This window comes from Sipha flava, unplaced genomic scaffold (genome assembly GCF_003268045.1).
Source record: "Sipha flava isolate LNK unplaced genomic scaffold, YSA_version1 174_pilon_pilon, whole genome shotgun sequence".
Classification (NCBI taxonomy): domain Eukaryota; kingdom Metazoa; phylum Arthropoda; class Insecta; order Hemiptera; family Aphididae; genus Sipha; species Sipha flava.
In genome coordinates this window covers 1,041,609-1,069,508 of record NW_020272000.1, presented here as the reverse complement: position 1 = coordinate 1,069,508, position 27,900 = coordinate 1,041,609, and the positions used below count along the sequence as shown (strand labels likewise).

Below are 27,900 nucleotides of genomic sequence, written 5' to 3'. Positions count from 1 at the left end.
ATACATTATAGGTAAATAATTATAAATATATAGTAGGTAACAAAACTATATGAATTAGAAGCGAAAGAAGCAAAATACAGAGAATAAAAGTTAAATGGTTTTGTATAAATTGGTGTCTCTTATAAAACTTAGTGTACTGTTGATATTTTGAGGTTCATTGTTGAGACATACGGCGATGCTACTTGGAATATTGTGTTTAGTTCTTTCTTCATTAAATTGGCGGCATTCTAAAAGGATATGTTTGATGGAGATATTGGATCCGCAGGTGATGCATGGTTCTGAGTCTGTTTTGTCCATGAGGTGTTTGTGGGTATGCCAGGAGTGTCCAATCCTTAAGCGGGTTAGAATTACTTCTTGTTGTCTAGTTATGTTTGATGGGTTAATCCATCTATCGGTGATGGGTTTAATCTCTCTTAATTTGTTGTCCCTCAGAAAATGCCATTCCTTACGCCATAAGTTTGATATGATATTTTTGGCTTCTCTTTTAAGATCATTTTTAGAAAGCAAGTTCAATATTTCGATGGTTTGATCACTGGTTGCTTGTTTTGCCATCATGTCTGCTCTTTCGTTACCTTCAATTCCGGTGTGGCTAGAAATCCATGTTAGTGTTATAAGTTTATTAGTATTGTTGAGAAGATTAATAATATTATTGGTAATTTCGTTATTTTTTTTGGGGGTTTTGGATACTTAAAAGTGTTATTTTAAATTACTTTATATTATCTGATAAATACCTCGGTTATGGTTATAAATGTCTATAACCGTAGCAATATCCATGGAAGATAATACCACTATTCGTTCCACAACCAAAAATGTTATGATATAAGAAGATAAACAAAAATTTATACCCGTGACTTTATTGACATATTATATTATTAAATGTATTATCATACTATAATGATAGACTAGTAATTTATATTCTTAATTATTTATACATTACATTTTTTAAGTAAATCAATGTATTATATTCAAAAAAAATACGAGACATGAGGGAGAGGCGAATGCCCTCTTCGCTCCCCACAAATACGCCCTTGTTAGACATATATATAAAATAGTCAAGTCTACATCATATATCCTTTGTTCATAAATACAAGATTATACTTACTATAAGAAACAGTGTCGTATATTCAATCTTGCTTTTTTTTTTTTTTTTTTTTTTTTTTTTTTTTTGGGGGGGTTAACAAAAATAATAAATAAAAGTATAGTAAAATATAAAGTTAATCTTAGATAGTAGTGGTAAATTAACTCTGTCCATAGTAGCCACTCCTGAAAATATTTTCTGTATACGCCACTGTTAAGGATGGGATATTAAGTAGGTTAAAATTACTTAAAAATTTATGTAGATTGCGACCTTGGGTATCGGCAGTGTTATTACCCCAAAATGGATGTTTTAAATTGAAGTTGCCTCCTATAAAATAATTTTTATTGAGAGAAGAAAATAAATCATTTAAGAAGTATTCGTTGATTGGATTTCCGAGAGGGAAATATGCAGCAAAAATGGTAGTAATTGTGTTGTTAATGTTAATTTGGATATTTGAACTTTGTATTGATTGGTTAGCAGTCGGGAGACTGATACTGTGTTTAATATTATTACGTAAAAGATTGCTAAGCTACCGCGAGCAGTGCCGTCGGGGTGGTCAGTTCGGATAATGGAGTAATTTAATAAGAATAAGGTTTTGTTTGGTATAAAATGTGTTTCAGTGATAAGTGCAATGTCTATATTTCTGGAGTTGAGGCAAAAATGCAGATTGTGCTAATGGTTTTGTAGGCCATTTGCGTTCCAAAGGAGGAATGAAATAGGTGAATTATTTAAGTGTGTCTAAGTAATTTTATTAGTAATGAGTCGAAGACTTTAGTAAGTAATGAAATAAGAGGACTTGTTAAAGATTTAAATTGGACTAAAAAATTGGTTAATTGAGTTGAAATGTTTCTTGAAACTGAAATCCTTCCTCTGTCCAGAATTTAAAAGATATAAGCTAGAATATTGAAAACTAAAAATGTCGAATGATTAATTTACTTAAAATTAAACAACGTGTGAAATGTTACTAAGAATTTACTTAAAAGTTTTAACTGATCTTATATCTTAAATATTTTTATTGTAAAACCACTACGATGACCTCTGCTATAGCTTACAGAATAATTTTTGTATACGTATTAGTATATATCTAATAATATTAATACTATGAATTGCTAGTACTGCTATTTGTTATTTTTTTTTAAATTAAATTTTATATCAATTATATATAAGTTAACAAAGAAGATACAATTTATTTTAATTATAGACAAATAGACGAGTATCTAACAAAAATGTTAAAAAAAACCTATATCAAAAATATTTTTTTATATATTTTATTATAGCCACTAAAAAATTCTATAAATAAATATACATATTATTGGTAAATATGTTTTATCAATAACGTGATGTAAGTATATAATAAATATTGCATTCATTAATTACTTATCTAAAAACTGGGAAAATTGCTTTGACATATTGATCTACAGTTGATAAATAAATACTTGTTATTAGATTTTTTAGTTCAAGTTTAATAAACCTAAATCGAGTATATTTAAATATTATCAAATTTTTTTAACATATATTTTTTTATTCCTATGTAATTCATTTAAAATCATTGATTATAAATATGTAATTTTTCAATTTTAAGATAATTATATAATTTACTAAATTATATATTAAGATAACTTTTTATAACAAATAATTTCTTTAATTATGAATTAAAGTAAATGTATTAAAAACGATTTTAATTATTTTATTATACACACATTTTTTTGTAACTTTTCTGGGTAAAATATGTATACCAGCACAAAGTTAAGTTATTACAATAACACAATACACGAGCAATACCAAATTATGAGTAATACATTTTCAATTACTTAATAATAATAATAATTACATTTTAGATTGCGCATTACCGAAGTCATATGGGCATAAACGTGCGCACGGGATAGTCAGCGTAGTCACTTCCCAAGTGAACAACCCTTCCCTCTAACCTTCCCTTCTCTACAAAATATTCATTATAATCACAATAATGAATAACCATATTATGTTCAATCACTTCGAAACGTCCGTAAATGGTAAATACATGTATAAGAGTATTGGAAAAATATAATTATTGAAGTTATCCCATTCAAATTTGTTGTTAATATTAAATATTAATGTGTTATGTATGACTACGCTACCACTTATGTCTGAGCACGCTTATGCATATGGGTAATTCATAAACAAGGCCGTTGAAAGGGAGGGCATTAGGACTATTTAGTCCCAAGCACCATTCCTTTTTTTTTTAACTATGGTAAAGCTTGGAACATCCGAGTTGGGTCCCGAGTACTAGGGGCTAATCACAGATAGTGTACTATTTGGGTCCCGGATTTTTATAAGTACTACACTAGTTGGGTCCTGAATTATTTTACACTAGTACCTGAATATTTTTTAGTAAGTATTACATTAAACTAACATTTTCCTTCCAATTTTAACATACTTAGGACCAGTGGTGGACTGAACTTAAATTTTAAATGACGCAATTTCATATTTAAATATATACAACCACCCCCTTATCAAGGCTGTACCTAGAACAAATTTTTGGGGAGTGGGGGGGATAATTTAAAAAATTAAAATATTAAATTAAAAAAAACTGATGTTAAATTTCTAAGTTTGTGTAAAATGGTAGACAATTTCGGGTGGGGGGAGGGTTGAACCTCCACAGGTACGGCCTTAAACCTAATGTCAAACCTCACAAATCCATGGGGCTATCCTCCACCTCTCGGTTTCCAAATTTACTCGTATTATGATACAAATAATATTATACTTTCTACAATTATGTATTAGGTCCTAGTTAGATGTAGATACTGTTTAGGTTATAATAATTAATATATTACAATTTACAATACGTACCATCAATAATAAATTAGTAGAATATGCTGTAAAAGTCTAGTATACATTATTTACTTATAAAAAGTTAGCATGTAATTCCACGCTATCGCCACTAGCACGGGGTGCCGGGTAGTACCATCCCCAATAAAAAGTTGACGCAGCTGCGTCAAACTTGACCCCTTCAGTCCGCCACTGCTTAGTACTGTCTATGACCTATTTAGACCACAGATATGGTTAAAAATGTTTTTATAGTTTCTGTTTTATTAAAATATAAATTATTAGAATTGTGTTGGTAAAAATATTAAAAATATTAAAATTGTATTAATATTATTGTATAATATTTTTAATTATTATAATATTCTTATTACTTAATAATACTTTATATTATTATATAAATTATAGAATTTTAAAAAAATGTGGTCCTGTGGTCTAAATAGATCATAGACAGTTCTAAGTCTGTTAAAATGGGAAAGAAAATGTTAGTATAATGGGGTTTAGTAAGTTCCCACACGAAACATAGCAGATAGCGGTTACATATGTAAGTTCTTTTACGAAAAATATTATACCGAACACAAGCTTCCTTTTAATTTTAATTTAATTTTAATAACTAGTCATATTTGAGGTAACTCCCCAGAAGTGTATATTCTATTGAATAATTTAGTGAGCCAGGATACCCCTTCTTCATCTATTAACTTTAAAAATTCACCATATATATTATCTGGACCAGGAGATTTGTCCTTTTTAATTTGTGCTATAGCTCTTACTACTTCTTCTATCATTATAGGTAAGTTTTCCATCTGACTAAAATCAGGTACCCTTTTTGGTCTACTTATATCTTCATAAAGTTGTTCAATGTAATTTCTCCAAGTATTCATTATCTCTTTTTTGTCTACAATGATTTTGTCATTTTCATCATGCAATCTCCCCATCGTATTTGACTTATACGTTCCTGCTGCTTCCTTTACTTTTTTATGTAAATTGTATCTATCATGTTTTCTTTCCAAATTTTTAATTTCTACACATTGATTTTTCATCCATATTTCCTTTGCTTTACGTATTTCCCTTTTTAAACATTTTTGGCTCTCTTTATATTTTTCTGGGTCATTTTTTAATATTCTTCTTACTTCCATCATTTGCAATATTTTCTCTGTCATCCATTTTTTTTTTATTTTTATTAATTTCCAAATTGTCTTTGCCAATGCTCTATAACGCATTAGTCAATTTCTGAAAAGTTTCCTCTACATTGTTGTTTTCTCTTTCTAAGACTCTGCAAACGTTCCCAATATTTTTTGTAATTTTTTCATATGTTTCATTTTCTTCCAATCTTCTCATATCCCATTTTTTCTTATATTGATTTTTAATAAATTCTTTAAATCTTATTCTGAAACTACCAACTAAAGGATTATGATCTTATTCAATATCAGCACCAGGATATGTTTTTACTCGCAGCTATTCTTAAAACGCTTTTTTAATAAACATGTAATTAATTTGATTTCGAACTATGTCACCAGGTTGATCACGTGGTGATCTCCATGTGTATAAACGTCTTGGTGGCAAGTTAAAAAAAGGTGTTTAACACAGCTAAGTCTTCATCTTCAACAAAAATCTTCAATCTTTCTCCGCGTTCGTTTCAAACACCTAGACCATAATCACCAATGAGATCGCCACTTTTACCTTGTCCAATTTTAGCATTCATATCTCCTATAATAATTATCATTTCATGTTTCTTAAATGTTTTTAGAATATCTGATATTGTACAATAAAAATGTTCTATCTCAACATCATCGGCGTCATAAGTAGGGGCATATACTTGTACTAGGTTTATATTTACTGGATTCCCACTTAACTGAATAACAACTATTTTTTCTGATATTGGTACAAAGTTTATGACATATTTTTGCATTTCACATAATACTAAAAATCCTACTCCATGAATATTTTTGAAAACCCATCTTAGGGTTGAAACCCAACGTAATTTAGATCACGGTCTTCAATTTCTGGCAGCAAATAATCCGTTATTATGGTATGATAACGGAAGCCATTTACAGTTACGTTTTGCCCGGCTTCATTTTTGAAGAAATATGGACCGATAATTCCACCAACCCATAAGCCACACCAAACTGTCGTTTTTTCTGGATGTAATTGCAGCTCTTGAATCTCTTCGGGTTGTTCTTCATCCTAAATTCGGCAATTTTGCTTATTGACGTAGCCATTAAGCGAAAAATGAGCCTCATTACTGAATCAATTTTGGTCGAAAGCAGTAGATCTTCTTCAAACATTTCAAGAGCCCATACACTGAATCTCTGACGGCTCGGAAGATCGGTTGGCTTCAAATCTTGCACAAATTGAATTTTCTATGCTTTTAAACCAAGGTCCATACGTAAAATACTTCAAGTTGATGCATATGACAAGCCTAGTTGTTGAGAACGGCGCCGAATCGACTCATCATGGTCATCGCGTACACTTCTAGCTATCGCCACTATATTTTCTTCGCTACGTACTGGATGAAGCCTATTTGGTCGCGTGTTATCCAATAATAAAAATTGAGTTTTAAATTTATTAATCATATAGCGAATTGTGCGTTTGGTAGGCCGATTATGCGGACCATAAGTTTCTCTAAGCTTACAAAAAACAGTCTTTGTTGAATGCTGATTTTCGTAATATAGTTGAATAATTTGTTGATGCTGTGCCGGACTAAGTCGTTCCATGATAAAATGTCAAATAATACTAAACTAAAATATAACGACGGTTTGATACGACTCATGTTTTATCTGTCATAAATTTCCATCTAAAAATAGTACCTCTAAATGAATCGCTCTTTAGAAACAATCAAATTTTATTTGATCAAACACTTCACAATATAGTCATACTGTTATTATTTTTATACTTAGTTGAGAAACAAAATCAAAGGTAAATTATTCGTCAATTAATAATTTATTTGAAGCTAGACGAATACTATACCAATATGTAGGTATTTTCCCACTTGGCGATAAAATTGAATGTATTACATTCTACCTAGAATTATTTTTATTACGTATTGGCTAGATAATACAAAATAGTGTGGACAGTTCATTTTATTGATTGCAATACTCGTCCATTACTAACAGAGTTAACATTCAAACAGTTAATATAACAATTTGTCAAAATATAAAAATGGACATAATTATTTATTACATGTTAAGTGAAAAGGGAAAAATTCTTTTAGTCCATAATAATTATTATTATTTTATACCTATAAAAATAATATGTGGACTATACCTACACGTTATATTATTAATTTTTATTATATACTATATGAAAACCAAACAAATGTTAACCACTCCAACTACATTTTAGTTATCAGTCCTAAGTCTGAATATGGGGGAAAGGAATTGTGGGATTTAGGTATAAAAGATCACTCACAATTAAATTTAGTTAAAATAAACACTATATTACATAAATATGTATGTATGTACGTTAATGTGAAAAACAAATATCGATACGTGTTATGCCGGGTCCATACAAAGACGACAAAAGTAAAACAAAACAGAAACTCAGAATTTTTCGACAAAATCAAAACATTTTCATAACAATTGTTTTTTCCAACAAATTGTTCGTATTTTTAAAAACAGTCATATCCCGAGCGGTGTCGGTAAACATCAAAAGGTTTTCGTTTTGTTGCTGTTCTGGAGAACATTGTCGAGCGTGTGTGGACCAACAGTTTAGTGAATTCTTCATCTTCACTATTTTTCTCATTTTCCACATTTTAATTTATGTCGATTTACTATAGATAATTTTTCACTATATATTTTTATTTAGAAATAAACAACTAAAATACCGAATACTAAACGGCTGAATTTCTTGAACTTCATTGACTGACTGAATGAATATCTGATCGTTGAAAATAAGCTATGTGATTTCGAAACAAATTTGATGTGGACAAGAGAAAACATAAACAAAACACAGACAAAATGTTTGAATTTTATTCATTTTTTGTTTAATATTTACTGAACTCAGAATGTAATTTGGGTTAACATAGGTTAAACACTTATAAATGATAATACTAGCGAAGCTCAACGTATTAATAAACGAATATCAAAAATAGTTTTGATATTATAAATCGTAATATCCGTTATAAAATTGACGTAAATTGAAATCCACATTTTAATAAAAATTATTTTGTACATTAGTTAGGGTAAACGTGACGTCCCCCCGTTCCAGTAAGAAAATATAATTGAGGTACGCAAAAAAAAAAAAAAAAATAGTAGAAGAGCTTTGGTCCTATGCGCACTCCCTCCCTCCCAATTCGAGGGGTTTTATTTGAAAACGATGATCTTTTTTCATATTTTCATTACCGTGAATTGTAAACATTAGTCAACATACCAAGATGAGCGTCTTGAGACAGCACAAGAGCAAATATCTTATCAATTATCATATCGTATTTCTTATCAATTATCATAATATTATAATCGTCATAATTTAAAAACACTATTTACCAGCAATTGTTTCTTGGACTTTCTTAGGAATGGGAAAATATTTTACTTCGTTGTAATGCCCTCTATATGTTTTACAATATTTGATTTCTATATTTACACATCATTTAACTACTACTTGTATGTACGAAGGACAGAATTTATCTAAAATTACCTATTATTAAACATAATTTTGACTAAAGGAAAACAGACATTGCGTTAAAATCCAGTTCATAGTTCATTGTTAACTATTAATTAAGTTATTCAACAAAAGTTTAATCAAACATAAATTGAATTATTAAGCCAAACAAAAATCATAATTACAATAAAATACTAATATTTGTTATTACTTAAGTTTTATTTATAATACTTTCAATGTTTAGTATCCATTAAAACCAAAATTCAATACAAAATATGATATAAATTAATTAGTTATTAGATAAATATATGATAGATGGGATTTGTCATTTTAGGATAATATAATGAAAACAAGTCTGTACAAACAATAATATTTTTTTAATTTTTTAAAACATTAGGTACATAATAACCCTAAAAAAATAACCCTAAAGAATGTTCAGATTATCGAACAATAGCTCTAATGAGCCATACCTTGAAATTATTTTTAAAGATCATCGAAGAATATATGCTAAATATGTAGTCAAGTATGACGCAATTTGGATTTAAGCAAGAAATGGGGACAAGAGAGGCATTATTCAGTATAAATACCCTTATGCAAATGTGCTTAGATGTCAATAGAAATATTTTTGCATGTTTTATAGACTTTACTAAAGCATTCGATAACGTACAGCATGACAAATTAATAAAAATATTAAAGGATAAAAATATTGACAGCCGTGATATAAGAATAAATTTAAATCTCTATTGGAATCAAACCGCCAAAATTAAAGTGGACGATGAGTCGACGAAATAAAAATAAAAAATGGAGTTAGACAAGGTTGTGTTTTGTCTTCCCTATTATTCAATATTTACAGTGAAGCAATTTTTGATGAAGCGATCCTTCACGAACATATTGGTGTTAAAGTAAATGGGAAATTTGTTAACAACCTAAGATATGCCGATGACACCGTTATTCTGACGGGAACCATGGCGCATCTGCAAAGAAGCATGGACAGTCTCTACATTGCGTGCAACAAATATGGACTTGAAATGAATGTTAAGAAAACTAAATTCATGTTAATAACGAAAGACCGAACAGACACTGATAATAATGAATTCAAATTAATCTTAAACAACGATATAATAGAAAGAGTGTATTCATACAAGTGTCTTGGAATAAAGATTCACAGGAACGGGGATAACTCAAGAGAGATCTGGTATCGAGTTGAAATTTCTAGATCTATGTTCATCAAACTAAGGAAAAGTTTTTCAAACCAAAATCTACCATTGAATTTAAAAACTAAGATGTTAAAGTGCTACGTGTTTTCCACCTTTTTGTACAGAATGGAAGCTTGGACCTTAAAGAAAGCAGATGTTCAAAAAATTTAAGCATTTGAGATGTGGTGTTTCCGCAGAATTCTCAACATATCTTGGGTCGACAAAGTTACAAATACAAAAGTTTTAAGAAGAATAGGCAAAGAATCAGAGGTGATGAAGATTATAAAATCTAGGAAGTTGCAATATTTTGGATGTTTGCTTAGAGGTGAAAAATATCAGGTGTTGCAGCTCATAATACAAGGAAAAATTTGCGGGAAGAGGAGCAAGGGAAGACCTAGAACGAGCTGGCTGCAAAATTTAAGGGAGTTGTTCCAATTAGAGCTCTTAAAACACGTGTCACGGAATTCACGTGTACGCGTGAAATACATGTTTATCCAAAATATATATCCATTTTACAATGGTAAAATTAGTAATTTTATGTTATACACTTGAAGTTTTAATAAAATATTAATAGTACAGTATTAAGTTAAGGATATACGTTTTTATTTTGGATTTTACACGTGACAGGTGACACGTGAATTCCGTGAATTCACGTATATTAAGAGCTCTAGTTCCAATATAATACTGAGGAACTACTCAGTGCAGCCAAGGACAAAGAACATATAACCATGATTATTTACAACCTTCGATAAAAGAGGAACACAAAGAAGAAGAAGAAGGTACATAATAATATATAATTATATCATAAGAGATGAACTATTTCATATATTCCATAAACACCAACGACTTGAATTGAAGATCAATTAACAGAAAGCAACACATAAAACAATAAAAAAATCACAATGCCACGATTATATACAACAGATAAACATAATTACAAATTTCAGTAATTAATTAATATATATAACTGATTTTGTCACTTGCTTATTTTACATGAACCAATAATTTTCATGGCACGTTTTCCAGTAGCCTTGCTTGAAAAGATTTCAGAACGATGGCAATAATAAACACTCGTAGCTACAGTTTATTTTTGTTAAATCTTGTCCCCTTTTTTTAACAAACCTCAATTAAGAACTAACCTCCTCAATTGATTTCCATTCTTCAAACTCTAAACAGTTATGATGAATCAAAATATTGATTTCAGTTACGTTAAATTTAAAAAATATAATTGTTATTTCAATATTAAGATTTAACTAAAAAGTTAAGATTTTTTTACTTTCATAAATTTCAAATAATAAAAAATAATACTAAAAATGTATTAGAATTAAAATGGTAAGCGTATTGATTATAAAAGTGTCTGATGGTATTCGATAATAAAAAGGTTGGGAACCCCTGACTTAGATTATGAAGAAGTATTAGGCGCCCGGTGCATACGCAACCCTCGTACCCCCTAGACACGATCCTGGCTAATAGTATTGTAATTTCAAGATTTTTTTAGAATAGAGCAGTCAGTGTACGCTTGTAAAATTGCTAACTCAGGGGGCTCATTTTACCAAAGTGTCAATTAACGTAAGGGAACGTAATACTATTTCAAAAATATAATGTTTTGTACTTTGAACATAAGTTCCCCGTACAATACACGTCTCATTTTTCTGATTTACATAGTAATGGCTTTATGAAATACGTATTTATATTTTGATGATGTGCCAACTTAGGCATAGCCTAACTCTAGACTGTGGTGAATGCATAAGTTGCCCCCTCCCAAATGAGTCCACTGGGGGCTAAACCAAAAATTAATCACTATTTTTTTTTTTTTTGAAACTGATGTTTATACCTCATATTTAAATATTAAAATAATATAAATAAATATAATTTATTACATTTTTTCACACATTAAACAAAAAGGCAATAGAAATAATAATCATTATTTAATTTATACTTAGCTCATTTCAATTAATTTTATAAAACTTAAAATACGACTGAAGGGGCTAAAATCTCTTAACCTCCCTTCCCCATTGGATCCTTGATGGTCATGACCCGTACACTTGACGAATTTTTGTTTGTTCATATTTCTTTTGTTCCGTAGTACTTTGCGATACTTAACGGATCACAGCCATGACTCATGGAAGTCTTCAGTGTTGAAATTGATAAATGTTAAACGTAACAATATTATAATACCGTCTGCCAAACACCTAAATAGATCGCGCGTCCTGAATATGAAATTCCCGGAGAAAATAGTAGGAATAAATTCTTATCCGCACCGTGACGGAAAATAAGTTGACCACACAGATATAAATAAGATAACTAGATTGCTAACTAGTGATATCAGCGTACGCCAAAAAAGGACATGTTGGTTGTAGGCTCTGTAGTGTTATCATAAAATGTTTAATGTGATACTAAATATATTTATCATTTGGCGGGTATTTCATATCAAATCATACATATCGACGCCTCAATTCAAGACTACAATAACTCAAATTATGAAACTACTAGTTTTAGAATGAAATAAACGACCTCTAGAGGCGAATAATGCAAATAAAAAGTTATTGCGTTATAGAATCGAAATCGTCATAACTTTGCAAATAATATCACGTAAATAACTCAATTCTGAATATTTTTGAGTAATTGCAGTCTTGAACTGAGGTGACGATATTACCAATAATGTAAAAAAATTGTTCATTTAAGGGGGCTGGAGCGCTGCATGTTTTAAGGAATAATATTTAGGCAATTCATATTACATGTACATTTGGAGTGTATCGATGTGTGAGTAGTAAATGAACATTAGTGTGTGTGTAATCCGTTATCGCATTATTGTTATTATCTGTTGTCGCAAATGGCCAGCGACTAAAATACGAATTCCCGGAACATACGCCAATGTGCTAAGCATGTACCCCAAAAAAATAAATAACGAATATATCATCAAATAGGTTTAAATAATTAGGTTATACTATTATACGGTAATATTAGGGATGGCGGAAGACACGTACGACTCGGGCGACCGTATAGGGCTGCACATTTTTTTTTTTTAATAAATACTTAGCGCCGGCTTATAATATCAATTAAAATTTTAAAATATAAATCATAATTACCTGATCAATAATTAAGTCTTTTGAAGGTTCATTGGTATTTAATTTTCTTAAATTATTTAAATTATGAGGTTTTTTCCGGTGTGCAGACAACTTTGGTCGAATCTTTTTACGTCTACAGTCCCTCATTTTAATAATAAATGATTACAATAAACTTTTTTGTCTAGATTAGTTCAAAAATTGAATCAATAACACGTTGTAATAATACTCATAATACTAATACATCATTCATCAATACTTTTGATAACCGTTTGTAGAATGAGATATGATACAATATTATACTCGTATAATAATTGTAAATTAGAATCCACAAAACAAACAAAAATAATTTCATACTGTGATGTGGCGCTATCGCTTATAATATTATTATTATTATAGTCAATACAATTTTATGATGTGTACAAAATTAGTTTTATAATCGGTCGCGGCTCTAAACCGATGCGGTCGCTGCGCGTGTTATCGCAATTTCGAGAACACATTAATTCTCATACGCGCATGCACAAGTCAACCACAAACGCATGAAACTATTTTTTTGTTCTTTTCAAATTGGTGAAAAGAGGTAAAAGCTGGAACAAAATTCGTCTAGTTCTGGTAATCCGATTATATATTTTTTAATATATTCTAATTTCTCAACTTTTCTTCTATGTTTTGTAGGAAACGGATTTTTGATTATAGTTCAAGTTATTTAATAAAATGCATTCAAATTTTTATTTTTTTTTTTAAAAATTAGCATACAAGTTAATAAAAAATTAAGAAAAAATAATAAAATTGTGGTTCCTACAAAACATAGTAAAGAAGCTAACAAATTTAAATATTTTTTCAAAATTTAAATCGGACAATTAGAACTAGGTGAATTTTGTTCCAGCTTATTGGTCCAAATGCATGAAAAATGTAGGCTGCTCCAGCCGCCTTAATTTGGGAACATTTAAATTCACAAATGTTAACAATTCATTGATATCATACTGTTGTTCTCGTCGCAATTCTCGATCGAAAAAATCATGTATTGGACGATTGGGTGAAATCATACCTAATTGTCCCAATGCTTTATTGGCGATCGTAAGGCACATATCTTCAATCGCTATTAATGCCTCATTATACATTTCCAATGTTATGATCAAATCAGAGTTTCCTGTGTGATGGCGCATTCGAATCAAAAAGTCTTCTGTCATAAAATCTCGATATTTATTCCACAATTCAATCGGATTCGATGGGAAACATGTTGATATTATTATGCCATACAGCATACGTATTTGATGTGGAAATGAAACGATCGATGCATCTTGAAGTGATAAATCCCAACATGCATAATTTTCCAGTAAACCCAAATGCTCACACGCTTCACTATACGTAGCACATAAATGACCATTAACTGTTCGCAAATCTTCAAATGAACGCGGCCCCACAACATTCACTAACAACAGCCGCAAATAATAACATTCTACCATATTTGGATGAACTGTGTATAGTCTTCCCATAGTTTCTGCATAGAAAAGACCTGGATGGCCATCAGCTGCTGTTCCCTTTTTACGCCGTTGCCATGTTTTTTGTGCAGTCCAAGTGTAATAATGCGTTACATCTGAATAAAGCAAAGTTCTGGCAAATTCATCACTTGCGCTAAATTGAAAAAATGTGGTTAATGTTGTTGCTGGTGGACGTGCCACTCTCCCTTGAACATTTTCATTGGTAAAATATACACGTTGGCCATTTTTAAGATGAACTGCCAAATGAACAACAGCAGGAAACCGTTCATGCATCGGATATGAATAAATTCTCCAAAGAGCCTCATTAATGTTGATGTAGCGGCCTATTTGATATTGAGCAATTTCATCATGACTATTGTCAGCAGCTACTCCGAAAACAGCCGTATCACTGCCTTTGTTGACATACTTGCAAATGTATTTGATCGATTTGACCGAATTGCAATACTCAACGTTAATGTGTGCCTTAAATATTTTCGACAATAGTGGTGAGTATGGAACTACCCAACGATTATCAACTTCGATGTCTTGATTTTGCATTCTAATCGTTACCGTATGGCCATTATCTTCCGTAGACCGACGTCGGTACAACGGATATCCATCATCTCCTGTTATTGTGTCAGAAGTCAATGGTACCGTTTATGTACTATTCCATATTCAATGGTACTCTTAGGTACCGTTTTAAACATTTTCCATCGATCATGCATGGAGAATTCAAATTGAGTGCACCACAAGGACCGTGAATCATATTTTTCTTGATAACTTCAAATAATTCAGGATCAGTAATTTCATCTGGAATTTCAGCTGATATAATGCTATCAATTTGATCCGGTGTTATTTTACGTACCAGCTATATCAATATATGTGCATGCGGAAGCCCTCTCTTTTGCCATTCGATCGAGTACATCCAGCAACGCACCTCTCCAAATACTCGCAATTTGATAATCAAATCAATCAACGCTTTCAATTTCTGTCGAAATACACGTGCTGTTATATCGTGGCGGTATGTTGGTGTCTGACCTTCAAATAAATTAATTTTTATGTCATTCTACTAGGATTGCATGTGAATGTTATGAAGAGGTCAGGGCAGCCGTATTTTCGAACGTACGACATTGCATCTTGTGTATATTTATGCATGTGACGCGGACTGCCAATGTAAGTCGCTGATAATATTGTTAAACGTCCAATATTATTGACATCGCCATCATTCACTATTGTATCTTGTAAGTGTATGTACTCTTCCGATCGCAATGCCGCTTGATTGAATCTAAGGTAATTGAGACGTTCTGATTCAATCTTCGCATACATGTCCACAGCATATTGATGAAATAGTTTGCCACACCTCAAAATAAAGTTGTCTTCTTGTGGACGAACCATGAATCTGTATGAGTAATAGTTCATCGCACTAACTGTCTTGCCTGGTATGTCGCGACCTGTAATAAATACAATGATAGAAAATTTAAATGTCTGATTGTTTTAAAATGAATACATTTTCAATTCATATGAATATGTTACCGGTTCGTGGATCTATCATTGGTATATTGATATGATAGCCGTCGTCACCTTTCTAGTGCAATAATGGATACTGTAATGCATCATAGCTGCGATGAAGCTCTGATACACGCTGCAATTGCTCATTTCTTCGGTGTAGCACAATATCGCGAGATAGAAACTGCTCTCCAACAATTACAATGGCCACTTCATCAATGGTTGGTGCATTGAAGCGTCTTGTATGCTCTCCAAAAGGCGTTTTGTCGGCTCTTATTACTATCCTATGATTATCGGATGGCATAAGATCAAGAGCGGTTTTGAACAATTGAACTAATTCATTGTGTTGATGGAAAAAAATTTGCAGGTCCAAAATAATTTGACGCCTTGCACTTGGAGCAATTGTACAACGCCGATTCAATTCATCATTGCTATTCCCAACAAAATAGATTTGCAAAAATTGAGGTTCAGTGTCAGAGAATGGCAATAATGAACCAGCTCTATGATAAATCTGGGCTTGAATCTGTAACATATGAGAAATACAATTTGATATTGGATCAGAATTCGTGAAAATATCAAAATAATTGCTGGTCAGGTTGCATTTTTTGAAAGATATTCCGTATGAAATAATTACCTTGAACGTCGGCATAAAACTGTCTCTTATAACTTTTGTCGCACCAAAAGAAGTCATTTGAAATGGCGTATTATATTCTTGAATGTGGGACAAAAAATGCTTGGACGTCGGTGATGTTCCAAAAATCAATGAGTGCAGTAGATCAGGTGGAGATTCGAATGCTGGCAATTTCACTTTGCCATTAGTACAACACATGCCAGCCGTTTCACCTGGAAATTTGGCTGCAGCACAATGTATACATCTCACCGTCATTCCACCAATAAGACCATGTTCACTGTAATCCATTTCACTGCTGTAATGAAATGCAGCAAATTCCATGGCTTGTGCACGACGTGTATTTTAAGCAGCTTATTTATTTTAAATGCTTAAAGTTTAATACTAGATTTATTTAAAAATGAATGCACAAATAATGGTAAAACTACTTGTAGGCAGTATACACATCAAATGAAAGAATTTGTTTTAACATTGCATTACTATTCTCCGCGTGCTTATAATTACTGCCGATAATAAAATGTGTATTTTTAATTATTTCAATAAATTAATTTGAAGTTTTTTAACTTTATTTTATAGTTCAATTTTAAGCTTGCCAGATCCACTGTCAATCACTAGCTGGACATCTTCTGTTAATGCTGAGCCAGATTTTATTCAAGAAGTTTTTGACTACATGTAAAATGCATTTGTTATATAAATAAAATTGTATAATGCCAACCGACAAAATGGCGGCAAGCTGCTACGTGATCTTCACTGATAACAATATAAATAATATACAAGTTCCTTATCTAGTGTAGTATAGAAGTCTGTAGTTAACCACGACATGTTATCACGTGAAATCAAATAGTTTTCATCGTTCCCGGGTAATCGAAACGACTTTTCGTAATCAATAAGAATACTACTGAAACTACACCGTAAAAACATTTGCGGAATAAAACGTACATCGCAAACGTGTTTCTAATCTTGTCCAACGGTTTCAACAGTTGCGTATTTTACCGAATTGTGCGATTGCGTAGAATCCGCCATGGCTGAACGTTTGGAAGACTTGAATTTACCGGTAACCGCGATCACCCGTATCGCCAAAGAAGTATTACCGTCCAACACCATTGTTTCGAAAGAAGCTAAAACCGCCCTGGCCCGAGCAGCATCCGTGTTCATATTGTACGTAAGTAATCAGGCGACCACCATAGCCACCAGTAGGAACAAGAAGACCATCAGTGCCCAAGATGTGCTGGAAGCATTGTCTCAAGTAGACTTTGACTGTCTGATTGAGCCTTTACAACAACTTTTAGAAGGTATATGACCATATTAGGATATTGTGCAATTGCATCATTATTTGTACATGTATTAACACATTGTTGTATTATTATATAGGAAGTTTCAAAAAGAACACAGGATTTAAATCTGCTTTAAATTAAATTTATTTCTTTTAAAAAAATATAATAAATATATCATTTTCAATAGGAGAAGTTAAGGTTTAATAGTGAAAAACAATATTGGGCATATGACCTTTCCTACCAACCCTATAGGTGATTATTCTTTCCATAAAATGTACCATCACTGGATAATACATTGCCCCATCAAGTTCATTGAGGACACGACAAATTTCTTGCTTAAGTTCCAAGATATTTCAAACTTTGTTCTGATAAACTTATGACTTAGTGTATCCCTTTATGAAAAAATCACATAGCGTCAAGTTGGAATATTGAGGTGGGTAGATTTGGCCACGCAACAAGATTAGTCTGTACGGGAACTTCTCAAGCAACAAAGGGATTGTTTCTCTTGAAGTATATCAAGTTGCACTATCTTGTTGTAACCATAGAAAAATATCTGCTGACCAGTAATTTTATTTGACTTAATTTAGACCAAATGAACATAAATAATGTTTGGTTTCAACTTGTCACACTTCAAGAGAAACAATCACTTTGCTGCGTGAGAAGTTTCTGGACAGACTAATCTAAAGCTATCCTCCTCGATTTTGCAACTTGACGCCGTATGATTTTTTCTTATAGGGATACACTAAGTCACGAGTTTACTAGAAAAAAGTTGTCTTGGAATTTAAGCAAGAAATTCGTCATGTCTTCAATGAACTTGATGGAGCAATGTATTATCCAGTGATGGTACATTTTATGGAAAGAATAATCGCCTATAAGGCTAGTAGGAAGGGTCATATGGCCGATATTGTTTTTCACTGTTAAACCTTAACTTTTCCTGAAAAGAATAATATATTTTTTATGTTTTTTTAAAATAAATTAATTTAATTTATAGCAGATTTAAATCCTGCATTTTTTTTTTTTTTTTGAGACACTCTATAGCATTATTATTTTTCATCCATTAGCCATATCACAAAAAATTAAACAACTATAACTTAAAAAATCATATCAGTTCTGTAATACATTATAGAGTATACATATACAGGGTAAAGCAGAAAAATCTTCCTGATTTGTGAAACTCATAGATACCAAATCAAGTCAAACATAAAAAGAAATGTTTTATTTTTAAATTGTACATATCAGTGGCGTATACAGAAAATATTTTCAAGAGGGGCTACTATGGACAGAGTTAAATTATCACTGCTATCTAAGAATTACTAACAAGATGCAGTAGGTACTTATCTATACTTCATTTAAAGAATGTCTCAAAATGATTTGACATTTAACACAAATTCTAAATAAGCTTAAAGCATCATTAAAATATAATACACGTTTAAAATAATTTTTAAGTTTTTTAAAACATTTCGGGGGGAAGGAGGCTGTAGCCCCTAGGCACCCCCTATATACGCCACTGATACATATGATGCAGTTTTATTTTATTTATTTATAAAAATGACATCACATAGGGGCTGCTCTCATTTTCAATACATCAATTAAGCTTTTTTGGTAGTTTTTAATAAGCAAAATGGCAGCAACTTCTTGGGTTATTACCTCCTTCGGGGCTTCCACACTTTGGGGACGAAACTACACATTCTCTTGTCCATTCTTCTTTTATTTTTGTTCCAACAAGATTCAACAAGTAATCACACACACAGTGGATTGGATACTCTGCAAGAAATGTTCATGGGCATATTGTCTCATTATCTGGTGACAATGGGTGACTACCACTTTCACCAGATTTAAGCCCATGCAATTTTTTCCTCTGAGGCAGTCTCAAAAGCCAAGTGTACCAATATCCTCAAACTGTGAAAACCCTAAAGGAGGTAATAACCCAGGAAGTTACTGCCATTTCATTTAAAATGACCTGTAGAATCATTGAAAACTACTGAAAAATGCTCAATCAATGTATTAAAAATGAGGACCACCACTTAAGTGATGTAGGGTTTAAAAATAATTAAAATAAAATGGAATTATATGTAAAATTTATAAGTAAAACGATTCTTTGATATTTGATTTGATTTGGTTTTTATTAGTTTCATAAATCAGTAAGGTTTTTCTGGTACACCCTACAATTCCTTATAGTGGTTTAAACAGATCTTATATAAAACTTTAAAATGGTTTTCCCTTCAATTAATATTATTATTATGGTATAATAACTTGTATTAGTGGTTAGGCAATATAAAGGGGAGAAAAGGATAAATAACTTTCAAAAGCCTTAGTTTTGTTTTAAAATTAAGATGCTTCACCATTATAATTGTACTTTTTATAGCCCCAAGGACCAAAAAATGTCTGGGGGCAACCCTATTTCCTTTAACATGGCTCTGGTTCTTTGACATGGCATGTGTAAAAAAAAGGTTATCAAAATGTTTTGTAGAATAAAAAAAAAAAATACAAAATTGGGTGGATTTAAACATCTCCAGTAATTATGTTGCTATTAGTATCTACAAATCCTTATATATTACTAAATCCTAATATAAAAATAATCATTAATATATTAATATAGGTATTTAATATTAAAATTTATTTTTATTCTTATTTTTTAAAAATAACTTAAGTACATACCTAACAGATTAATAAGTAAGTAGTTTTAGGGAATATTTTATGTTAAATTATATTTAGAAGAAAAGTATTTATTTATTTAAACTTATGTTGTGTTCATTATTCTACAGACATATTACAATATATTTTTTTGCCATTCATAATCACAATTTTATATTTATTTATATAATATTGTATTCGTTGATTATTTTCTTTTAGATTTCAAATCTACAAAACAACAAAAGAAAGATACCAAAAAGCCGACTCCAAATAAAAATATAGATGCTACAGATGATATTATTGACCTGGTTGATGATGATACTGATAACGATATAATAGAACTTTGATTTTTTTTTTTTTTTAAGTATATTTCATTAATTATTATTATATTAATTATTAATTATTTTTAGAATAATAAAAAAAAATAATTTGTAATATTTTTAACACAATTTAGTAATTACTTGTAATAAAAAATATAAAAAATCATTATGTTTAAGTTAAACTAATAATTAAAAATGTTATAAGAAAATAGATATTAAAAGCTATATAAAACCAAAAGTGATAATAATCAATTTATATTTTTAATATCAACTTTTTTCGAAATTAAAGTTCTGCACATGGGACATAATGTTAATTTTTCTGAGCACTTCCAGCAGCAACATAAGTGTCCACAAGGTATAAACAAAACATCAAACTAAAAAAAAAAAAAAAAAAACGATTTAATATTTTTTTTTATAATAAAACTAAAGGAATAATTATTGACATAAAAAATACATTTTTTTTGTTCATATTATTATAAAGAAAAATGTTTTATATATGTTCTGTAAATACATCTGAAGATAATCATTAAATATATTTTAACTTCCACATTTAATATGTGTTTATATTATAATAATAAACCTTTCAAATAATTTTGTTTTTTATAATAGTATAATTAAAAAAATTATACATTAAAAAGATACATTATGCAATATACATAATTACATAATGAAAATTTATTTTAAAATAAAACATTTTAATAAAATATAAAATTATTACTTGTTTTTCCATACAAACAATACATTCAAGCTCATCTAAAAATGGAGCTGATGGTGTAAACATATTTTCAGGAGGAGCAGTTGGTGTTGAAAAATAATTTAGTGAATTAATTAATATTTCTTGATCTTTGCAGCTATGAATACCCATCTATTAAATGCATTTTTTTTACAATTTTTACAAGTGTAATTAAAAATAAATAATAAAATAATATTTACATTAATCAAATATTCTTTGGTCAATGGTAATTTTAGTTCATTCTCCAAAATAAATAACAGAAGATGACTTCCACCCATTGTACACACTCTGTGTAATAATGTTGGATTTATAGAATTTTTAGAAAATGTCAACTCTGATGGCATATCATTGACTAGTTTTGAATACTGTGATAACCATTTTATAGTAGTATCCTACATAAAATAAATATAAATAAATATAAGGTAACATGGTTTAATTATTATTCAAATATAATTTATGGTTATAAGAATAATGTATTCAAGAAATGAATTAAGTATTATAAATGAGTTCATATTTTTAAAAAACCATATGATTAATTTTTTATTTATTCATTAATTATTTAAGTCAATTGTACACTTATATTCTTGTATATGTATTAATAATTATAAGAAATGAAAATAGAATCAGAAACAAAGAATGTTTATTATATGATTTTTTTTTTTTATAGTTCTTTCCAATGTTTGAATCACTGAGTTACTAACTTATCATAATGAAACAGAACAAAGAACATGTAAATAGCTATATTTATAAAATCTGATCAAATAGAAAAAGGATATAAAAGGGATTTATTGATACCATTACTGACATATTTAATATAATACTCACAAATTCAAATTGTTGGGCTTCTAATTTTTGTATCAAATACTTTTGGTTAAGCTTTTTTTTATCAATAAAATCAACAAGTAATTGAGTTAATGTAATTCGTTCAGTAGATAAATCATTCTGTAAGAAAAGCTCTCTGTCACTATATTTTATTTTAAAAAACGTAGTAAATAATTGTCCATACTATTTGTTTATTGAGCTGACAATTTCGCTTATGCAGTTCAGCAGTAGTCAAATATTTGAGCTGATTATACATTGATTTTAAATGTTCTTTTGAAACTTGGCGATAACAATTACTTGTGTTAAGAAGATTGGTTAATCTTTCCATTTCAGATGAATCACTTTTTGATTCATTATTCACAAGTACATAACGTTGCAAATTGGCTTTTTCAATTATTTGTTCAAGTCTTAATGTAAATTCTTTGTTCTCTCTGTATAATATATATAAAAGCTTTAATATAATGTCTAAAGAATAAAGAAACTTTATTATAATTTATATAATAATTATTTCATCAGACATTTTCTTCTTTGAGAATGTCAATATATATATATCAATATATATATATATATATATATATATCAATATATATATATATAAACAAATTTGTTATCCTACCTTAAAGTATACAGTAAATAATTTTATAGCCATAAACGACATGCATTGATTTAATAAAAATATAGTGATATAATACAAAAGAAGTAATTATTACTCAATATTTAATAATATTAATACATTTTTATCATATAATTATACAACAAGAACTATCACAGAATTTAAAAAAGTAACAAAGAATAATTACTTACTTTTTTAACTTTAACTTATCATTGTTTTTAGTATTTTTAATTAAATCACATTTACTATATTTTTCATTATAATCCATTTCAAATGATTCATTTAAGTTAAGTGTATTTTTTATTAACTCTTTTGATGTTTTTTCAACTAAAACAAATGTACCAATTATGTATGAGTAAAAAGTTTTATTCATTTTGTCTACAAGAGGTCATATCTTAAAACATAGTTATAAAATGCTTCAAATAGGTAGTATACAACAATATATAAAAATTTACTTTAGAAATGTAAAAACATATGAAAGTACATTTTAAAACCAATTTTTTCCATTAATCATAATGTATAATAACCTAAGAGTTAAGCACATTTTCAACAATAATAATTATAAAAAAATGTAAAAAAAAAATATATATATAATAAATGATGCCTTTACATTTATTTAAATTGTTTATACTTTTCCACTACTTTTAAAGCATTTATTTCAATATACATAACATGTAGCTTTATCTCTGAATTTAGCAGCCTTTAGTACCTTCTGCAAGTAGACTTAAACAAAATTACTATAAATAATAATAATACCTTCTATTAAATGACATAAAAATTTTTCCTGTTTTTGTAAATTATTTTTTTGAATTGAAGACACTAATTGATCAGTATTTTCTTCATCAGTTAACAAAAATTGAATGGTCTAAATAAAAATAAAAAAAATGTATAATAATTAAATTACTAATTACCCTAAAATCAGTTATGTTAAATATGAAATTGTCAAAATGTTTATGTGTGCTTAATTTAATACTATAAAGAAAGGAATCAAAATCATTTTATTTTCTGACATACATTTTTTGGTTTTTTTGTTGAGTATTCATAAAATCATATGAATATCTGTATTTTTAACAGCTAACAATACTATTTAAATTCTAAATCATTATTATTTTAAAATTCAAGCAATACAGAATATATTGTAGCAAAATGAATAGGGCCACAAGGTTTAATACACAGAAATCAGAAAATCTTAATATGTTTGAACAATTGGATTTATATTTTGAATCATTATTTTTAGTTTTAATTTCTAGAAAATGTATTGATTTAAAATTTAAATAATATATTTCACATTATTCTACAGAATTTAAATAAGAAATCCAACATGAACGTTTATGCTGGCTTACAACTTTGTGGATATTTTTAAATTATATATTTATTTAAAAAATATTGAATAAATACACCAGTATAGACAAATATCAACACTATAATTATGTATAAGATAGTAAGTAACTTACTTTATCATTATTATTTTCCTTCTGATAATGACGAATTTTATTTTCTTCACACTCTTTCATATTCTTTTCATCTTCAAGAAGATTAAGTTTTCTTAAATGCTATAAATAATTATTAATAAATTTAATTAAACATAATAATATATAGTTATTCAAAATAATTGTTACAGACTTTTTGTTCCTCTAATTTTGCCAATTTTTCCTATTAAATAAAAAAAAAATGTATCATTAATTAATAATATTTAATATACACAATGTGTATGATAAACATAGAATGAATATACTATACAATTAATTTATAAAATATTTATTAAATTATAATATAAAGCTTTAATCTTTAAAGTATAATTTACCTGTAATATTGCATCTTGGTCAATCATTTTTGATAATATATTATTTGATTTTTTATTTTGTGCACTTGAAGAAGTCTTATTGTTTTTATAAACTGTCAATATATGATGGTAAATGTTAGTATTGGATAAAAATTTACTTTATGTACTAAATTACAGACATATATACTATAAAATATAAAACCAAATTTTTATAATAATTTACTATTATTTGTAAGCTATATTGTAAGTATATAAATATAATACAATCTACAATATTAATACAATTATAAAAGAAAATATGACATATGTTTAAACATGTATAAATTATATTCTAATACTGTTATAATAAAAAACTGTTTGATGTAGGTACCTTTTTTAAAATAAAAAAATAATAATTAATATTGAAATGAAACTGCTTAAAGATATCAGTTATTTTACATGTTTAAGATTCCAATACTTACTATTATTTAGTTTTTGAAATATCCAAGTTTATACATATAGTACCTATTTTCTTAGAAGATAGTAATTGAATAAGATGATACATTACAGAGACAAAACAATAACAAAAAAAAGACCTAATACAATGGAAATAGATGAATTTTCAGTTATTTATTTAAAATTGCTAAGAAAATAATATTTTACAACTATTTCATTACATTTCACAACAATGAAAACAATGATTTAAATTGAAATAATAAAATTAATTATATAGATTCCATATAATTATTAAATACTCACATATAGAAAAAAAGCTCATTTTTCTTGTAAAAATGTCTAGAATAAAATATATTCATTTCTACTTGGAGTTTTAATTACTGACAATAATCATTAGTGTCAAAATATAATCACTATTTTAGGTATTACAATAATAAATGTTAAATTTAATAAAAATAATACATATTAATTTATACATTTTAAATGATATTACGCCTTACAATATTTGTGCAATTGTGAGCAATAACTAATGACAATAAATTGATAAAAAAATTTTAAATAAAAATAAAAACTTAAATATTTAAAAATTGATAACCAAAAGCGATAAGAAAATATTGTGTACAAGATTTATGATCATCACTCAAGGCCTTGAATTAATAATCACCGCTGCTTATCAATAGTATAAAACCATAAAAGAGCACTACCACCACAGAGTAATTACTCTATGATTACCACAGAACTACTACATACCATAGTGAATTCTTCTAGAGTGATAAGACCTAAAAAAATTCAGTAACAATTTTTCAAATTCATAATCCAATTTGATATAATTATTATTTAAATGATTTTTTAATCAGAAATTATTTTATATGTGATGATTGATAATGATAATTTAAGTTATTTTGTCAAAGACATTTAAGATTATATCGGTGGGTTATAGCGTAAGAAGTATAATTAAACATTGTATGTTAAAATTGTTTTAAATTACTTGTAAAAAATCGGTTAGAGCACGAATACAGCAACAATTTAACTTCGACAACTTCTGTTAGTAGAGGTAAATTCATAATTACATCTAAAGCAATTTCATTCATAATGCAATATCTTGAAAAATCATTTCAACTAATAGTTATTAAAGAAAAAAATTTTCATAAAAATATAACATTTTTAATTATTAAAAGTATAAGGAAAAGTATTTTAAATAAAAGAACTAGAACTACGTGCAGTATTTTGATTTGCGAAATCGCTGCATTATCGATTATCTTATTGATTTAACAGGGGTCGTAAGTCAGTTATTTTGCAGTCGCTAGGTATGTTGCGAACCACGAAAAAAAAGCCACCCGAAAATACACCATCTTCCAGTGCATTTTATAAGGAATTTTCACTGGACGACAAAAAATGTTTTTCTTAAAATAGTCAATGTAATACCATAGTACGACTATATTATTACATGTTTGTTTCGCATTATTTCGCCCAATCATTCAAAATATTGTCGAAAGAGTATAATCACTGGGCGACATTTATGTCGTATAGTTAACTAGTTAAAAAATGCACTGCCATCTTCATAATCCGGCAAAATGCCACCCGCCAAAAAACTATTGTACTACACTACAAACCTTATATTTTTGGGCACGATAATTCTCAATTATTTTTGTATTTATTTCAACAAAGTCACTGAAATTAATTAACTATTATCTAAATTATTTTTTTTCCTCAAATGCTAATTTGGTTAGGAACTTAAAGAATTATGAAATTTATCTAACTGACTAATTTGTACTAACTAAAAAATTTTCAAACGATTAACCATAAATGTTGGAATTTTAATTATTGCAAATAAAAGTGCAAATTTAATTAGATTTATTGTTTTTAGACTATAAATAATTGAAGTCAGTTTTGGGTAACATATTTTATTAATTCAAAAACCTATCTTAAAATTGTACTTACCAACAATCATTCATTTAGAATTAGTAGGTACATTGTAAGGCTGCAATACGATTGCGCGCGGTCCTTATCAACGGTACCTTTTTAGGTGTACGATTACGTGTGCTAAATTATTTTTGCTTCTAAGCAAGGTTGTCAAATATACAGATTATAGGTGCATGGTAAATATCCGATTAGATTCCGATTGTGATGATCCGTACGTTATTTATTATTTAATATCACTGATACCAGACAAACTTTCCATCACTAAGAAGAAGATAATTTTATTTTAAATCATACTTTTATCTTTATTGTAAATTCCCTCACATGTACGAATATACCTAAACTATGATCTCGCATTGTATGTCTATACGTATTTACTGAAATGTGGGGAGGATGGTGGTAGTCTGCTCGTGGCCCTCCCTGCATATGCTATTATACACGCCGAAACCTAACAAGTAGAAGCACCCATAATAGCATAGCTAATACCACCACATAGGCACTGATACCCAGCTCATCAAACACATAGAGTAATCACTATCTTGATACTGAGATGACAAATATAAACGGTCCTTTTAAGGACCAACTGACGCGTGATATTGGGGCTAACCTTACGGTGTGCCACTTCAATATCGAAGGTATATCGAGAGATAAGTGCGAGGTATTGAGTAAACTTATGAACGATGAACGAGTTGATGTTATCGCATTACAAGAAACACACACAGTAGACGACAAGGACCTAAAGAAACGAGGATTTATACCAGGATATGTATTACTCGGCTCAATCAATCACAAACAATATGGTATTGCAACGTACGTGAAGGAAGACTTAGATGATGTGGAGACTATATAGAAATCAGTCTCAGAGAACATTTTTATCTTAGTTACCAGAATAAATGAAGTCAACATTGCAAACATATATAAACCCCCTAATGAAACCTGGAGTAGCCCTCCTATAAAAGTATTGAAACACCCAGCAATATATATAGGTGATTTTAATAGCCATAGCACAGCATG

The 27,900-nt window shown here is 29.0% G+C and overlaps 3 protein-coding genes across 6 annotated transcripts in view; 1 reads left to right on the top strand and 2 right to left on the bottom strand.

The window, feature by feature from the left end:
- Nucleotides 1–20,628, top strand: part of LOC112680126 (DNA polymerase epsilon subunit 3) — a 77,099-nt gene extending 56,471 nt beyond the window's left edge. Inside the window, exons 2-3 of the mRNA XM_025550128.1 lie at nucleotides 16,929–17,644; nucleotides 20,480–20,628. Coding sequence (XP_025405913.1) covers nucleotides 17,374–17,644; nucleotides 20,480–20,607 — 399 coding nt within the window. The 5' untranslated portion in view covers nucleotides 16,929–17,373 and the 3' untranslated portion in view covers nucleotides 20,608–20,628. The remainder of the gene's footprint in view (nucleotides 1–16,928; nucleotides 17,645–20,479) is intronic.
- LOC112680124 lies at nucleotides 67–12,943 on the bottom strand. The gene is made up of 2 exons (XM_025550126.1): nucleotides 12,762–12,943; nucleotides 67–589 (listed from the first exon to the last, which is right to left on the bottom strand). The coding sequence occupies exon 2, from the start codon at nucleotides 553–555 to the stop codon at nucleotides 91–93; it is 465 nt and encodes a 154-aa protein (XP_025405911.1). The 5' UTR covers nucleotides 556–589; nucleotides 12,762–12,943; the 3' UTR covers nucleotides 67–90.
- A 148-nt stretch (nucleotides 20,629–20,776) lies between the features above and the next one.
- On the bottom strand, nucleotides 20,777–26,936 carry LOC112680155 (E3 ubiquitin-protein ligase LRSAM1-like). Of its 4 annotated transcripts, XM_025550168.1 has the most exons (12): nucleotides 26,908–26,936; nucleotides 25,717–25,745; nucleotides 24,553–24,644; nucleotides 24,372–24,401; nucleotides 24,203–24,301; nucleotides 23,505–23,613; nucleotides 22,940–23,075; nucleotides 22,320–22,566; nucleotides 22,139–22,255; nucleotides 21,514–21,705; nucleotides 21,299–21,445; nucleotides 20,777–20,954 (listed from the first exon to the last, which is right to left on the bottom strand). In XM_025550168.1, the coding sequence occupies exons 1-12, from the start codon at nucleotides 26,919–26,921 to the stop codon at nucleotides 20,829–20,831; spliced, it is 1,338 nt and encodes a 445-aa protein (XP_025405953.1). In that variant the 5' UTR covers nucleotides 26,922–26,936; the 3' UTR covers nucleotides 20,777–20,828. The 4 variants fall into 4 exon arrangements, with proteins under 4 accessions (XP_025405953.1, XP_025405956.1, XP_025405952.1 ...); XM_025550171.1 differs by lacking the exon at nucleotides 25,717–25,745 and having other exon boundaries at nucleotides 26,908–26,932; XM_025550167.1 differs by lacking the exons at nucleotides 25,717–25,745; nucleotides 26,908–26,936 and adding an exon at nucleotides 25,955–26,066.
- Between the last annotated feature and the right edge of the window lie 964 nt (nucleotides 26,937–27,900).